General features: G+C 43.7%; 1 protein-coding gene across 2 annotated transcripts in view; it reads left to right on the top strand.

Moving 5' to 3' along the window:
• The first annotated feature begins 3,176 nt into the window (after positions 1 to 3,176).
• Positions 3,177 to 18,340, top strand: part of NECTIN2 (nectin cell adhesion molecule 2) — a 73,985-nt gene continuing 58,821 nt past the window's right edge. The window contains exon 1 of one of the 2 annotated variants that reach the window (XM_088450904.1): positions 3,177 to 3,604. In XM_088450904.1, the coding sequence (XP_088307030.1) occupies positions 3,565 to 3,604 (40 nt within the window). In that variant the 5' untranslated portion in view covers positions 3,177 to 3,564. The remainder of the gene's footprint in view (positions 3,605 to 18,340) is intronic. The other variant, XM_088450905.1, reaches the window with a different exon arrangement.

Raw genomic sequence — 18,340 nt, 5'->3', positions numbered from 1 at the left:
CAGCCAGCAGGAGGGCCGAAATATAAGACTGAAATACGGCCCCAGCGCTGTATTAGATTTACCCCATCCATCAATAACTCATACCTCACAGTGCACTCACGCAGTGTTATATTAGTTCTTGCACATTGCTATTCCATCTAGGCCCTCCCTAGCTCTGGTTGTGTTTCTATATATATAATTCTCTAGTGTCCCTCTGCCAGTATGACCTTTAAAAATATCAAACGCATCATGTACCACATCACTGAGATGGCAGCTGATTAGATGTCATACTTTCACTTTCTCTCCTTGACAAAGAGCCAAGTCTACCCTCCTACTGCTAAGGCTGGCATGGTCAGTCAAAAGGAAGATGAGGATGCCAGGGTTTAGGATGAGGAGTATTCACCGGGACTTACCAGAAGTAAAATACAGGCTGCCGTTGTGTGCATGCCATGTGAGTCTACAGCTAGACACACGTGCTATCATTTTATGAATATTAATCAAAGCATATGATTCCAAAGTCAATTTGTACACTCAAGGAGCAGACTAATTAGGAGACATCAGCTAACCAGCTATATACTGTAGACTGTGTGAATGGCCTGGGCTCACTATAGAGGAGATGTATCAAACCTGCTAAGGTAGATTAGTTTCCTATAGCAACCAGTCAGCTTCAAGATAACATTTATCTAGCACTGTCTATAACATGACAGTTAGAAGCTGATTGGTTGCTATGGCCAACGAAGCTTTGATACATTTACCTTGGGGCGGGATGTATCAAGTATTGTATATACTATATGATCCATCCCGCCCCGTATAGCATGCATGCCAGCATTTAATAACACCGGTAGGCATGAATACTTACTTCTCTATTGGGAATGCTCTTTAGATGTATGGCTGTCCCGGCGATGTCCTGACTTCCACTTTTATGACCCTGGAGTCCTATTCCGCATACTCAGGCATTGATCTGTGCACGCGCGCTTGTCAGAGGGACGGAGAGAGAGCTTTTGGATCCCTGCAGTTTTCAGAGGTCTTCCTGCATTTCTTTTTTAAACATCTCCCCCCCCGGGATGTAGTGATGAGACCGGTCTCAATGCCGACAGCGGAATCCCGGCAAGGGATGTAACATAGGTGTTGAAATACAGACGCCTATGTTAATCCCGACGCCGGAATGCAGTAGGGGGAGGGTTAGTATAAGGGAGTCTAGCATGGTTAGCGTTGGGTTTGGGGGGGATTAGGGTTAGGCACCCCTAGGAGGGAGGGTTAGGCACCACTGGGGGGGAGGTTAGGTATAGGGTGTGGGGAGGGGGTGTTAGGTTTAGGCACCCTTGAGGAGGAGGTTAGGGTTAGGCACTAAGGGGGAGGTTAGGTTTGGCACCACTAAGGGAGGGTTAGGGTTAGGGGTGGACAGGGGAGGGTTAGTATACTTACCTACTCCACTTGGGATCTCCTCATGCCCGGCATCCGCTGTTGGAAATTGAACCGGTGGCTAAACAGCCACCAGCATTTAAATCCCATTCCCTCGCCCCTGATGTCATATCATTATACAAGCACAGCCTAACTAGCTACATAGAGTCTGTGTGAGTGTACTGGACTCACATTATGACATATCTGTCCCATCACAGTCTAACTCAGTGGTGGCTAACCTTGACACTCCAGTTGTTGTGGAACTACATATCCCAGCATGCCTTGCCACAGTTTTAGCATACCCTAATAGCAAAATGGTAGCAGTGCATGCTGGGATATGTAGTTCCACAACATCTGGAGTGTCAAGGTTAGCCACCAAGTGTCTAACTAGTGGTGAGCAATAAGCAGACCCCAGATGTTGTAGAACTACACATCCCAGCATGCCCTGCCACAGTTTTGCTATTTGGCCATGCTAAAACTATTGCAAGGCATGCTGGGATGTGTAGTTCAACAGCAGCTGGAGGACCTCTTATTGCCCACCCCTGCGTGTGGTAATTTATACCTCCCAGCTGTCCAATTTTTGGCAGGATGGATCTAGATTTGGAGGCCTATTCTGGCATCCGGCTGCCGTAGTGATCAATGATCCCAATATTTCAAGCTGTTTTGGGTCCATTTACTGGACAAAAAGACACAGAACACAGCAAACCTTAAACATTTATAGGTGTCAGTGAAAATAAATAAAGCATTTCCATTTGCACCCTAATATGTTAAAGAAGAATATTTTTAACTATGTGAATTTCATAAGACACTATGGGGGGTGATTCGGTAGGTGGAGGCAGGGAAGCCATTAGACGCAAGCATCCCAGCCGTTCTGCACATGCTGGTTACTGCACTGAGACGCAGATTGAAATGCAGGCAGATCCATGTAATTTTAATGGATATTTCTGGCTGGTAACTGGGGGAGGGGGCTACCTGATGCGGGCATATTGGTGCAGCAACTGCAGCTAAACACGCAGTTGCACTGACACTGGCGGTCATGTTCAGTCAGACATTCTGCGTCTGCCATGGGGCAGGGACAATGCCCAATGGTATGGCCAATGATGCGCTGATAGTGCGTCTTTGTACGCAAATCAGTATATTTGCGCAGCTGCCAGTGGCCATCTCAATCGGCCACGGCATTAGAATTGTTTACGATTGCAAAAGTGCTACGAAATGTTAGAGCTATATATTAAAAAATAATAACAAGTTAAATATGTGGACCCATCCAACGTTACGACTGTAGAGGCAGAACTGGAGTGGGAAGAGAGACATGCTCATGAAGGTGCGTTCACGCATACACAGAACAGCAATGCAGACCAGCACGTATTTGCCCTTATTAGGAGGCGTATACTTTACATCTAGTATAGGGCAAGTGCAAGTATACGCTAATGACAATGACTTGTAGCACACCAGGCGCAAATGTCGCTATACAATGTTTCCTTTGGGTAATTTAGGCACATTTTACTTCCAACTCCGCAACTACCCAACAGACAAGCAGATAATAGATGGCTGTACACAGAAAGGGCACTCACTGTCACTGCTAAGCTGATAAAATTGAGTCTCATTTATTGAACAGTTAGGTCAACTCATCATCTCAGAGCTTGTAGTAGTATAATACCCCCCACCCTCCACTGAGTTATATCATTCATCATGTAGTAATGATACAGAATGGAGGCCCTGCCCACCTTCCTGAGACCCTCTGACTGGATCCCTCCTTCCCCCCTGGCATTTACGTTGCTCATTATTATATTGCATGCACTTCCAGCAGCAGCGGAGGCAGGAGGAGGCTTCATTAGTCCTAGCTGTCTGCTCCCCGCATGTCACATCACGCATTGCCCTACATTCCCGGCTATCAGGCACTGAGCGCGGCAGCGAGGTGGTTAAATCTCCGGGACGAACAGGTGAAGTGGGAGGGACTTGCCATGCTAATAGTAACCATGACGTCAACATCTGGGAGCAGTGAGTGAAACCAGTGAGAGAGGGAGCAGCACACTTACTAGGGGGATCAGCCCTGATACCAGGGAGCAACAGAGAGGGAGCACTGAGAGCAACAGATACAGAGCCAGGAGACAGGAGACAGGAGACAACCACAGATCCAAGAGACAACCAGAGAGCCAGGAGACAGCTGGGTCCAGTGCCTGGAGGATGCAGAGCCCCCTGTTCCTCGTCCTCGGGCTGTGTGCAGGTGAGTGACAGGTCTCCTGTACAGTACATTATAGAGCACTACACACCTTGTACTCTGTATTACACACGCAATAATATAATTTCTAAACTTCCTTCTCTGTAGCAGAGACAATATGGCCTCTTCTTGCAACCTGTATGTCCTTGTGAAGACAGTCACTACCTGTTACTGCCCTTACCTGGTCATCTGCTGCATGCCCACGTCTCTATGCCCCCTTATGTTCTTCTGCATTCCTATCACCCTCTCCTGTGCCTTCATGTGTATATATTCATGTTTAGTGCTACAGGTTATGTTGTCGCTTATATTGTTCTTACAGTAAGTGCTGTTTATGTATGCAGTTACCCTCATATCCATATATCCAGGCACATTGGATTGTTCTTCACTGTTAAGCTGCAAACCCGCTTGTCTGTTTATTCTTTATGTATTCACTGTATTTTATGTCCTCATATTTTAATGATGTGAATGGTTTCCTTAGATACACAGGTATACCCCCTCTAACCATTACATACATGCACATCACCTCTAAACATTACATACATGCTCACTGTAATCATGTATCTATGTGAATTCAATTCTATTTTATCCCCTTGTATGGCACTACAGAACCCTTGTGGCGCCTTGATGAAATAATTATTTATTAACAGTTTATTATAGTATAGTGCAACATTTATTCTGTTGCTCTTCACAATTGGAAACATTAATAGAACAAAACCGGGTAATGACAGACAGACCTAGAGGTAGGAAGGCCCTGCTCTCATGTTTATAATCTCTAGAGTTTACAATCTAATAAAACCACCTCTAACCATTTGCTTTCCCATTCCTATGTCTGCCCTCCAATATGCTGATTTATATATTTTTGTATCATTTTCTATGCCTAATATGCTGTGCCCTATATAACCTTTCACGACATATGTTCTACCTATATGTCTTCAGAACTTACATCTACAGTGTTAGCCAGCTTCACACTCTACTAATCACTAGGTACCTTCTTTATATGTCTTAAGCCTTAAATGCTGACTGCTTCACCCCACACTCTTGTAAAACGTTTACAGTATATATTGATCTTCCACCTTTATGGGGTCATGCAGAATTGACAACCAACACATTCAAAGTTTTATAGGTTTATAGAGAGACCTGTATTACAGGTCAGACAGGCAACCAAGCTGTATCCCTCTGTTCGGTATTTAAATAGGCTTATTGACACCCATAGGTTGACGTGCTGGGTTCATATATGGAAGTGAAATGGTTTTCATGATGTATGACAGATCGCGCACCGCAAAACATAGCGCTTACAAACTAGACATTATTGAACGATTTGTCGTTCCGATGCGTCAGAATCTGGCAAATCGTTCAAAATATCATGTAGTCTGTACGCACCTTAAGGTGCATACACACACAACGATGTAAGTAATGAACGATTTTCGTTCAGTTTTCCCCTTGAAAAAGTGAATGAAAATCGTTTTACAAAGTAGTTGGTTTTCATTTACATGATAAACAATTTTCTGTGTGTTGAAGGAAAAATGTTGCAACTTCTACTGAATATCGTTCAGTTGGCCAGTCTGACTAAACTACAATCGACAAACGTGAATGCGCATGAACGATAATCGTTTATCGTTTTACACTGAATGATTTTTTGAGCGATAACGACGTCGTTATAGTTAAATCGTTCAAAAAATCGTTGTGTGTGTGTGTACACGAGTGAAGTGAATAAGCTGTATATGATGGATAAAAGGCAGCGGTCGCTAATTGTGATGATGGCGTGGAGTCAGTATAGAGTGTTTTGCACTAACAATGTGATTAAATAAGCATGAATGTTCCAATACACTGCAGCCCCTGTGACCCAGATTTAGACAGTCTGGATCTATGTTGTAAATGTGACCCATTCTACCATCTCCACTCTGTATAAAGTGACTGGTTTGTGGTGCTCAGGAATCCTGGGAATGCATGTGTAACAATTAGATAGGGGGGAGGGGGTCTGGGCACAGTATCACCAGGGAAAGCTTATTGTATAGGAGAGAGAACCGAGGTCACAGTCCTTCTATACACAGGCTTGTCACACCCAGTCAGAAGGAGTCCTCCCCCCCCCCATCCCCCAGGGGCCGGTCTCTCTCACCGATACTAGTTATTGGGTTTCTTTGTTGAAAGGAAGTTATTGTAGGGATGAGTAGCCACCAGAGAGGTCTCTATGTCCTACTTTTTGTCTTCTGTAGAATGTGAAGTTGTCTGAGAAAATCTGTGACACAATAGTCAGTAATGTGATGTAGCTGCAACAGGTAACAATTTTGTTACAAGTTTCAAGCGAAACTTTGCAGTGAACACTACTACATGCTTATGAGTTGGGTACAGCTGGAGCGATGTCACTCTGATTTCGGCTGCACCTCAATCCTGATGATATCGAATGCGGCTTCAAGCACATTAGCGAAGGACGGAATGAGTGATCGTTCCGTCCTTCATTAATTGCTGCAGTGTGTACCGGCAATCATGCGGTGTCCCTGGACATCGGCACAATTGCTGGTTGCACAAGTGTGTACCCGCCATTAAAGTGTTTCATTGCGCTCCTATGGTTAGTTGCGTTTAGCCCCGCATCATACAACACCCTACTATATGATCTTTATATAGATCAATTTTATTTATTTTTTTATTGAACCACAAATAACCAAAAAACCATCAAATATTATTAAAAAAAATTATCGGTTATCAAGTTGAATGGTCGAAATTATCTAAAGTTTATCCCTGGATGCAGCGTTCTGTATCATTTTTATCGGTTTATGGGGAAAGACCATTTGCTTTTCTCATGAGAAATCAAACGTCACTCACTGTATTTGTCTATCTTTAAGTTTTGTATCCATTGGTGCCATATTGGTGTGTTGCACTAGCATTTTTAATGCTAGTACACACACAGATAAGGGTCCGACATGGAACCTGTTGGCTCCAATGACTCTTTACCTAAGGCTGGGTACACACGTAAAGATTTTCTGTCCAACCATCCAACTAGTTGATTGGTTGGAATGAAAGCAAATGACACTCAGCAATTTGCTCCCAAACGCTGGAAAATGGACAAAAACTGTTGTTTGAACACATTGTTTAGATCAAACATTTAACAAACTTGTCTGACGACCAATTTCATCTGTTTTCTGGCATTTAGGAACAAATTGCTGATCATCGTTTACTCCCATTCCTTACCAAATTTTAATTCCAACCAATCAACTAGTTGGATGGTTGGACAGAAAATCTTTGTGTGTACCCTACTTTACTTGTATCTGGGATTGTTTCTGTTTCTCAATTGCTTCCTGATACATTTACTGGAAGTTCAAACTCATTGAAGTCAAAGAAGTGACCTCCAGTAACCTCCCAAACACAAGTAACACAGCTCAGCAGCATTATTGTGTGACACGCGTTTGTACTGGCGTTTGAATTTGTATTTTATAAACACCATTGACTACATAGACTGACTTAAGCTGGGTACACATTAGACGATGTGTACCCTGCACGATCTCGTGAGCGACGGGACCCGGCGGGGGTGCCAGGATCGGCAAGTGCAAAGCTCGATGAGAGGTAAAATTGTGAGATATAAATCACCAACCAGTCGGCTTCTAACTTTCATTTTATAGGCTGTGTTTGAAGAATTACAGGAGCTGATTGGTTAATACTTTTTTTCTCACAATTGTATCTCTCATTAAGCTTTGATACATAGGCCCCTTAAACAGTTGCAACTGGCCCCCCAAAAAAGGGAATATGTACAACCCTCCAAAACAAATAGAAAGGCTAATTAGGCTGCGCAATCTAAGTGCATATGTAGATAACAAATAAAAAAAAAAGAGTGATGTGTATATATAAATTAACATAAATTTTTAATTTACACATAAGTAAAAATACTTTGTTGGTGGTAAGCTGAGACTGCCACAAATACATTGTTGAAGCCTCATCCGAGTAACATCTTATAGAAACAATTGTATAAACATTGTATAAAATCTTGTTACTATTCAACACCCTAACATTAGGCTGAAAAAAATATGCAAAGTGGTTTTCACAAGACCCAAAGGCGATATATCCTGCTGTTTGTTAAAATCCCAATATGGTGTAACTGGTGGGTAATTGGGGGAGTGTTCTTAGGGGCATATGTATCAAAGTTTGATATGAGATAATATATCACCAACCAATCAGCTCCAAACTATCATTTCTTAAACACAGCCTGCAAAATGTAAGTTAGAAGCTGATTGGTTGGTGATATATATCTCACAATTTTATCTCACATCAAGCTTTGATACATATGCCCCTTGGAGCGGAAAAAACTGCGGAGCACATTGTTACTCTGTAGAGAGATATCGGTAAATGATAAGTTGTAACAGTACCTTTAGGAGCAAATTCCACAATTAGTAGCTTATGCCGTTCTCTGGGGTGTAAGGTTCTGCTGCCATTCCCTGCGTATGTATGGGAGAATGAGAGCCGCTGTTGTCTCCGTATGAATAGAGCTCACACACTGTCCACCGTGCATTGGCTCAAAGCGCTAACTCTCTGGACTGTCCGCCTGGAAGGAAGGAGATAGTGGGCAGGTATCACGATGATATAATGCCTGCTATGGTTAGCCGAGCATATAACTTGTACAGAGGCTCTACAGATTCCCCAATATCGGTTTGCAGTACCGCTCCTGGTGATATATCTAATTTTAGCAGCAGACTCAGTCGGGAGGAGAAAAGTCCAAGCGGTCTGTAGGTCATATAGCAGGTAAGGTGGAGTATAGGTGTGTCAGCCATCGTTGGGGAGGGGGGAACTCAGCTCAACGCGTTTCTGTCCATGTAGCACCTTCGTCAGGAGCGGGATACACACTTGGCGATGCCGGGAGTGGCGGTAGCGGAGGCCATGCAGCATTCGGCAGCATGGCATCGCTAGAGACCTCCTCAGGTCTTTCTGCATGTACAAAAGATCTGGGGATGCGATGGACGACAAGCGGGAGGGCGCATCGGCATTGTGCGTACACACCGGACGATATGAACGGTTTGTCGTTCCGATGCATCTGAATCAGCCAAATTGTTCAAGATATCGTCTAGTGTGTAGGGACCTTAAGATTCTTGCTGGACATACTATAACTAGCATTTGTTAGATCGCGCTCCAAGAAACTATAAATAAACATTATTTTATTATTATTATTATTATTATTATTTTTGGACTAAAGTGATAAAGCTTAGACCTGTACAATCTGGCATATATTTGGCCAAGTGTGTTTCGACTTGAGTGTGCTAGAACATTGTGTTCCTGTAACAAATAGCTGATTTTACATACTCAAATTTTGTTATCCATGACAGCCTAATTCTGAAAATTCCAATAACGCCCCTTCACGTTACTACATGTGGTAATCTGGCACTTCATATAGCTTAGTCTTACAATCCTTTGTCCTTAGAAGGACATCCGGTAGGCCTACTAACTTAATGTGTGGGCTATTGGTAAAATAGAACTGTAAAGGGATCCAGGAGCTGCTCAGTTCAGGAGACTGTGACCACCTGCGACTGTTGCTTGTTGAGGTCTTATCTCCTGGGCTGGCAGAACATATGGCATAGTTGTCAATGGAGAGGACAGGATGGATAATATATCTTGTCCAATTGGCTCCATTGACAACCGCCCAATACCTGCAGATGAGGCTGATACGTCGCATGGATCATTACAGATATTGGAGGTTAGAGCTTCAGCCCATAATGGACATGTCCTTATTAATTGTGATATTACATTATAGTGTTAATTCTAGCACCCTGCACCTGTCAAAACCCGTGCCGTTCCTCTTTCCTGCCTGGGGTGTTGTTCTCTGTTTTGTTGCTTCTAGCACTCAGCTGATGTAACAAACTGGTGAGATACAGACCAATTGTGCTAGAAGCAGCAGAGCAGAGAGCGAAACCCCAGGCAGGAAAGAGGAACTGCTTGGGTTGTGACAGGTGCAGGGTGCTAGAATGAACACTATATTTCTAGAAGGACGGTGGTCTAGATCAGTGGTTCTCTAACTCTGTCCTCAGTACCCCACACAGGTCATGTTTTCCAGGTCACCCACTATGTGCACAGGTGTATTCATTACTCACTGACATTTTAAAAGATCCACAGGTGGAGATAATTATTTTACTTGTGAATGTGTGAGGAGACCTGGAAAACATGCACTGTTTGGGGTCCTGAGGTCCGAGTTTGAGAACCTGTGGTCAAGATGTATGGAGAACCCGTGGTCAAGATGTATGGAGTTGGTCACTTGACAAATAATGAGATTTCTTTCACTTTGTACTATTTTCCTTCTGCTCATCTTCTTTCACTTCAGAATACTTTGGTCTCTTCTACACTTGTGTTATTTATTCATTTTAATCTGCTCTACAAAACCAGGCATGGAAATAAAAAAACAAAAAGCAAAACCCACACAAGAGAACCTTATTTTTTTCAAGACATTGCCAAGGACTGACAGGGAGTAGAAGAACGCCAAGTACTTTCATGCCACTTGGTCTCATTTTCGTAACGTTCTCCCCCCCACGCAGCACAAGTATTTAAAATGTCACTCAAATAATTAATTTGGCATACTTGGTTTTTATGTAACATTATTTTATAATTTTAGCATTGGCTTTGCTTAATGAACATTTGTTAGATAGAACAATAATGTCAAATTGTAGGAGGCCGCCATTTTGCTTAGTGACAGATGCTGATTGCTTTTTTACCTTGCAATTAATGAAGGTAAGAAGAATCATTGTCCTATTAAACAAAATGTCACAGGATTACCATAGAAAACCACCACATTACTATGAAATTACCAGGTTGGTAACCATGGAACTTTTTTTTTGTTTTGGAAGGGTAGAACAACCTATATCTTCATGGTGGAAGCAGCCATTTTGTTGGCCCAACCTATGTTTATGACTGCTTAGCCTATGAATTCCTGGCGAAACTACTAATTGATAGGATATGTTCTCACAGACCTTTCAATTAGAGCACACAATGGTCTCCTTAATGTGTTTACTTAATAACTCCTCATTTTATGTTGACAATCACTTCTGGCTGGTCAGATTTTCCTGTCTTTATTGATACTGACCCTTTCTCTCGGCCTTTTACAAGCCTTTCCTTGTTTACCACCTGCCTTTTTTTAATTGCCCCATTGTTGTTGTTGGTTACAAATCTCTTCTCCCTCCCACCCCCCTTGCTATCTTCTATTCTTTTTTTTAGTCTGTTGCCCCTGTTACAATCACTTCTATCTTCATTTCTATTATGTCTATTTTTTGCTTGCTCGGTTTTATGCTTTGCTGCTCACGGGTTTCGTCCTGTTTGCAGCGGGCGGTGGAGAGAGTAAATATTAGGCAGAAATTATCAACTGCCATAAAGAGTTAAGGCCGCTGGGAAGCTGTCCGTAAGATGTGTGCCTAATACTGTACTCCCTGCATCACATGGGCGATTATGAAAGTAGAATACATGTGTGTGTATGTACAGTACAGACATCTGTACACACACACAGCATCACATTTAACATTAGGATTTTGCCACTCACGGGTTACACTACAGATTATAAAATGATTATAAATAAGCATGATATGGAAAGTCTTAGCTGGTATGCTGTGTAGCGTTTAGGTACAACAGCTGCCATGCAGGAATACTGACAGCTGATGATGAATGGGTCAGACTGGTACTGCATACAGGCCACACACACAAAGACTGGCCTAGATTCCCCAATTTTAATAACTTTTCATTTGATTACTGAAAAGCCTGTGGCTAAGTAAATCAGTGCGGACAGTTCCTTGAAGCTCTCAGGTGATCCATTTAAAACCAGATGAATGAATACAATACATTCTCAATGCGAACTTTCAATGCAGATATGCAACTTGCATACGTGTTTTGCTTGAAGTCCCTAGACAGTAGCTTTCTTTTTCCTCTGACATCAGAAACCTATGTCTGTAGCATGCAGGAGGTATTTACAGCACAGATTGTCCTATCTTTCTGACCTAAATTCCCTGCGAGTCTCTGATTTGGAAATAGATATTTGTATGCTTTCAGTTTGGAATGCATGCAGCACTGTGCCCATTTACACCAAGTTCTGGTCACTGTTTTGGCCATTAAATAATAATAAAATGGGTCTTTTAGACTGATTCGGTATATAATGCCGGTGGCTGTTTAGCCGCCGGATCAAATACCGACAGCGGCAGCCCGACACCAGCAGGTAAGACCTCTAACCCAACCCTCCCTTGGGGGTGCCTAACCCTAACCTCCCTCCCCTAGTGCCTAACCCTAACCTCCCCCGTTAGTCCCTAACCCCCCCTAGTGGTGCCTAACCCTCTCAGGGGGCGCATAACCCTTAGTCATCCCGGGGTCCCTAAAGCTAACCCCCGCCCCCCCTGCAGGTACACGCTAAGACATCCGGCTTACCTTTGTTCGGTAAGCAGGATGTCTGGATTTAGTAGTGGGGCTAATGATAGGTGTCAGGATTTCGACGCCTATCTTTAGTCCCATGTCGGGATGTGGCTGTCGGGATATTGGCAGGCGGGAAAGCGCCCGCCGTTATCCTGACTACATCCCGTTTTGGACAAGTGACTTACGGGAGAGATGTATCAAACCTTAGAGAGAACTAAGGTGGAAAGAGATAAAATACCAACCAACTCCTAACTGTCACTTTACAGGCTGTGTTTGAAAAATGTATTTATTAATTTATTACTAGTTATATTTATATAGCGCACACATATTCCGCAGCGCTTTACAGAAAATGACAGTTAGAAGCTGATTGGTTGGTACTTTATCTCTCTCCAAGGTTTGAATCCTCTCCCATTTGAGAAAAGCAAATGTCTGTGCCACCTAGGTTGCATTCTCATAAATGTTACTTCAGCCCACAAACTAGCTGCCTTCAATGTGCACTATAATTCATACTTGTCTACTCTCCCAGAATGTCTGGGAGAATCATGATGTTTAAGGAGTTCTTCTGCACTCCTGGGAGAGCAAAACAGCCAGCTGGATCCCATCTACTTCTCAACTGATAAGGGTGGTCCAGTCGCACCCCCAGTGTCCAATGCTGCAAATGAAAGCATTGCACAGCGGGGGTCGGGGATGAGCCTGTTAGCTCCATGCCCCCTGCACGTTCTACTTGTACCTCCCATGCGGCATCACTTCATAGGCAGCTATAAACCTATGTTACCAACAGAAACTATAGTGTGGTTTTTCGTGAGCAACTTGGATGTCTACGTTTTATGGTATAATACAGTTTACAACCAACAACTTGTAAACCCATCACTCATATAAAAGAGGCAAAAACAGAGATGATGGAAGTAGCTGAGCTTTTCTATTGACTTTCTCTTGATTACTAAACAGACTGCAATCCTGCAGCCTGGCATTGTTCCCTGCAGTTATGATGCGGCTTTATAATCTACACATGACCTTTAGTCATCGATGGATAATGAGAGAGGAAGCGTTTGGCATTACCCATCACTGTACGTGGCGTGGGAGGTAGTCTCAGCCTTTCATGATGGAGTTCAAGAGTCATTCACTGACATTCCACCAGAGTACAAAGTTATGATGTGCGATCAGCAAACAGATGTTAATCACTTCCTTCACTGGATGTAAATGGTGGAAATAACATTGGCACTGAATAAAAATAAGTCCAAACTTCAGTTCTTTTTAGGTCTTTTTTTTCTTAAACACAGCAGTGCTTGGTATTTAGTGGTCGGCCGGCCTAGGTCAGAACTATAAGCAGAACATGCCTGCAATTTTCCCAAAAGTGCTGTGCCTGCGAGAAGCTTATGTAATAGGTTGCGAGCTGCAGCCGCTGCGGGTATTCCTGCGAGTCTTTCCGTATTTTTAAAGCGGCAATCATTTTAAAGGCACAACTTGGTGTTGCCTTTTAAAATGATTGCCGCTTTAAAAATATGGGAAGACTCGCATGAATTCCCGCAGTGGCTGCAGTTCACAACCTATGTCCTAAGCCCCCAAGTGTCTGTTTAGCCATTTTGGACCTCGCATGCCAAAGTTATAGTATAGGGGCATGGAACAGTCACTGATCCCAACTGACCTCTGTTTAGAAACATTCCAATGTCTATAGGGACTGGCAGAAGATGAGCATGGATAGTGAGTTACCTGGCCTCATCTCTGCTCATCCTTCAACTGAACTTGGGTATTCGAGTTTGGACCTCCTTCGTAGTTTTCAAGGAGTGTTGCCACCTATTCGTTTTGAAAGATGAAAAGGAAAGTATGTCTGGACTTCACTATGTTTTTGTAATCTCGAACAAGGAATTGAATGTGTTACTATTGATTTACATTGTTTGCATTGATCTTAAGCACATGGGCATGATATCATTGTCTTGTTTTGTCTTTCAAGGGCCCCTGGGCCTTCTTGGAAAACGTGAGCAATATTGATAGTCTCTAATGCCCTATATTTTGATACTTGCAGAATAGTTACTAATCACATTCAAGAACAAGCATTGTACGTTTGGTTGGGGGGGGGGGGCGATGGGCTTTGGAGCTTTCGGACATATGGATGTCACAAGCATATGGTGTTATGTTGTAAGTGATTGACAATTATGCTGTATCCAGTTTCTGTCTTCCGTGCGCTCTTGATTAAAAAGGCACGAGGAGGAGAGAGGGCTTTAAACTCTTTAGTGCATTGGCTCTGACCTAAGATTTATATGGTGATGTAAAGTTTTGCTGTGACCTCCATGACCTTCCTGTATTAGACATACCTGTGGCTTTGGAACTTCTTTATGTATTACAATGTCCCCATTGGGGAAGTATTGCTCACAGTCAGAGGTTACAGTAGGACAGCACTAGGCATCCTGTGCCTCTCCAACTGTTGTGGAACTTCAATCTCAGCCTGTCTGGGAGGGCTTGCAGGTACCTGTAGTTGTCCATAGGTTGCCTGCTTCTGCAGAAACGGGTAACACAATGGGGGAGATGTACTAAGCCTTGGAGCGTGATAAAGTATCATTCAGCTCCTAATGGTCATATTTAGCCTGTAAAGTGACTGACAGCAGCTGATTGGTGGGTACCTTATCTCCATCCACTTTATCTCTGTCCAAGGCTTAGTACATCTCCCCCAATGTGCTCGATTCACACCCACTTGCTAGATGCGTACGCTCGCTAGATGCGTAAGCAAATTCAGCTACAGCAAGGCAGGCGATCGCACGGCAAGGCATAAGCACGCCCACTATGTCTTGGTGTGCGATCGCTCTGTGTATGCAGACGTCCATCAGCCTGTCTTAAGATGCCAACTTGCGCACGTCGTGTATGTGTATGCGACCATCAGTACATCAGGTACCATCGGAAACGAACGCAGCGCTTGTGGCTAACCATACCATACCCTACCGCAAGCACCGCGAGCACTTCAGTGTGAAATACAACCAAGTGACGTGTACTATGACACTGCCTCTTAATTGTGCACATCTCTGAAACAGCGTTAAAAGCTCAGGCACGCCTGCGTTCGCACCTCCACTCCCCCGTTTCTATTGGCCTGCCCCTGTCACCGCCAACAAACGGATTCTCCTGTCACTCAGCTGGGCAGTCTATGTACAGCGTGCGTACGTCCCGATCGCTCTCACTGGTTCGCACACGCACATTGCGATGCATTCGCATGCACAGATTGCAAACAATCGGCTGGCTGCGTGCGAACGCATCCTAGCGAGCGGGTCTGAATTGGGCCCTTTGTGTCTTTAGAAAACTAAGGCTGCTATTGCCTTCGGACCAGTCTAATGAAGACACTTCACCGCCATTAACATCACCAAGTTTCACATGGAAGTATATTGGTCATGTTTGGCTACCGTGTGAAACGGTACCGTACCCAGCGTCGCATCACCCTGAAGTGAATACCCCCTCTCCTAGAGTTTGTGATGTGTAAAGCATCAGTTTCATTTGGTCGATATCTACAGGTCTGTGTTATTTTGCTAGTTTGGGGGAAATCCAGAGAATTGTGTTCCTCTTGGTAATCACCTGAATTATTCTTTGTCTTAATGAAGCATGTCCTAAATTCCTTTATTTCAGACTGTACCTAATGGCTTGGTAGTTAATGCTGGAATGTCGGCTGTGTGGTTCATGTGCCTGGTAGTTACTGGGCAATTGTCTTTTTATGAGTATTTTTGTGGCCAGGGTGTATAGAGTGAGTAGCTTGGTTTACGACTGGTTATTATTCATTAACAGTTATTTTGATAAAATTTGCATAAGCTATTTGTGAAGAAGCCCAAATTACTGTAGCATTAGTGAAGGAGTGGTACAGGCGATGTGCTGTCTGAAAGCTTGTAATTAATGACTATATTTAGCAGTCTTTCTCTACAGCAGAGTTGTCCGAGTATTTCCATAAAAAATTGTCCGACTACGTCACAGCCATGTGCGTGCTGGCACAGTGCTACTGAAATATCCTGCAAAGGTCTATGAGTAATAGGGACAGTTGGATGGAGACATGCAGCAAACTTGAGGGTCATTGCCTGGCTCGCTGGCTGCAATTGTTGGACATCCCTGCACTAAAGCAATGGGGGATACAAAAGGAATTTTTCAACTTTTTGTATTATTTTAATGTGGAAAAGATTCAGCGACCTCTGTTTTTGATATATAAAATGTCAGGAAAACATTTCAAAATAGCATTTATTGCAGAAGCTAAACAAAATTTAAATTGTATTGTCGAAATTTTTTGTGTTCCAGGTGCTTAGCAATTTTTTTTGTATGTTTCTGTTTTATAACTCCAGCTTTTGACCCATTTCTTCGAGGTTGGCTGTATTTCCCCTTCGCGCTAGGGACCTGGAAGTGACGTGAGTGAGGGCGGAAGTGCAGTTCCTGCCCATGACAGCCAGCTAAAGAAGTACTTTGTCCCCACTTACACAAGTTTGTTGTCCCCTCGCGGGCCCGCTGCGCTCGCCACGCTTCGGGCACGGTGGCCCGCTGCGCTTGCCACATGGTTATATTCCCCCTCTATGCCCACTTGGATGGCAGGGAATGACGCTGGACACTGGCTGATGACGTCAGGGTCCTCTCGGTGAAGGGGATTAGACATTACCATTTCTTCGCTGACCCTAGCCAGTCCGACTGGCAAAGCATCATGGGATTTGTAGTTCACTGTAGAATGCCTTTTATCTATGTGAACACCATTTTATTTATATTTTGTGTCTCACAGCGTTTGATTGTAAAAACCAAAATATGAGCATCAATAGGCTGCATAAAGGCCTCATTGTGTTCTCTGAATGGCGCATTCAGCCTGGGTCTTTCTGTGTGGCAGGTAGACATGAGGGCAGCGGCTAGTTGTGCTTCTATTAATAGATTTTCTGTACTGTTGTGCCGTGTGTTTCCATGGCCGTTCTGTCATCTGGAGGTTGATCTCTCGGCTAGAGAAAAGCATTTGTACATTAGCATTCTACAGGTGTCTGACAGAAGCAAAGCAGCGTGTGCCTCAGCGAGGTGAAGTAATGCGCGTGTAATCGGGCCTGTGTTTTGTGCGTAGCCTTGTTCCCCCTTTAGCCATTACTAGCTGTGTGTGCTGATTTTGTTTACCAAATAATTCGGGGATTTGTTTGCCAGGCCGTGGCCGATATGGTTTGGACTGTTGTTAGTTCGATGCGGTGACAGATATGAGCAAGAAATGGGTTTATAGTGTATTAGTGGTTTTAGGTTTCTTTGGACCGGCATTTTAGCACTATTCTTATAATTGCAGGTGTTCGTTATAAACCCCTACCAGGCTTGGCATGGACCGCAGTCTGCAGATTGGGTGGAGGAAGGGCGTGCAGTTGCTCACTGTAGTTCCGAGGCTGCCAAACGTATGGTTTAGTGCTATCACCAGATATTCACCAGATATGCACAGATACAGGCATTCAGAGTGCAGGCACAATTCCTTTTGAGCCAAGTGACATCATACATATGTATAGGTGGGTTTCAGCTAGGGTTGCCAGATGTTTCCTTTAATAAGGTGCACCTATTAATTTCACAGGTTCTGCTGCTGATTAGAAAAAGGTGAAATGGTGACTTGAATACAGCCAGTCACAGTATCTGTGTAATTAATAGGTGTCTCTTATTAAAGGAATGATCTAGCTTCAGCCCACCAAATGACAGAACCAGGCCATTGTTTGGATGGACATCTCCCATCACATTGGGCCCACGAATGCATCAATGTAAAGCTCGGTACACATCAGGACAACTGATCGGCCATACACCCGTTCCGCCGTCCTATCTGACGATTGGTTAGTGCATACACACTTACCAATCGTCGCCCAATGCTTTGTGACTGACATCACAACTGGCTGGGCCTTTACATGTGCCTGCCCAGTTGTGATGTCGGTCACTGGTGGCCTGTGCAACGCAAGTGTCAGCTGCCCGCCCGTACACTTGCCGATGCACACACGATATATCGGGCATTCAGTTGAACGGCCGATATGTCTGCCAGTGTGTAGGCAGCATAAGGCCTACTTGTCGTAAAACCATAAAATTGTCTGTGGAAATTACCATGTGTGGCCTAGCCTCAGGCACTGTTTCTGCACATATATAGAGAGTAGCATTCTCTTGCTTCAGTAAATGTTTATGCACCCAGTATAAAACCGGTTCAGACACCTCCATCCATCATACAGAATGACACGAGATATAGATTATTCCAAGGACATATTTAAAAACTGGGACAGCTGGCAGCCACACAATATGCGAGGCACGTATTTGGCTATAAAACAATTTCTGCTTGGTTTGATGTTTAGAGTTGAGACCATATTTGTTGATGTTTAATAAAACCCCAAAATCTAAAAGAACCATTAAATACAGCATGTAGACCAGTAATGGGGGCAATATGTG

The sequence above is a fragment of the Taudactylus pleione genome, unplaced genomic scaffold (genome assembly GCF_031769625.1).
Source record: "Taudactylus pleione unplaced genomic scaffold, aTauple2 ptg000535l, whole genome shotgun sequence".
Lineage (NCBI taxonomy): Eukaryota > Metazoa > Chordata > Amphibia > Anura > Myobatrachidae > Taudactylus > Taudactylus pleione.
The sequence above is the reverse complement of the archived record's forward strand: the minus strand, read 5'-3'. Positions and strand labels throughout refer to the sequence as shown.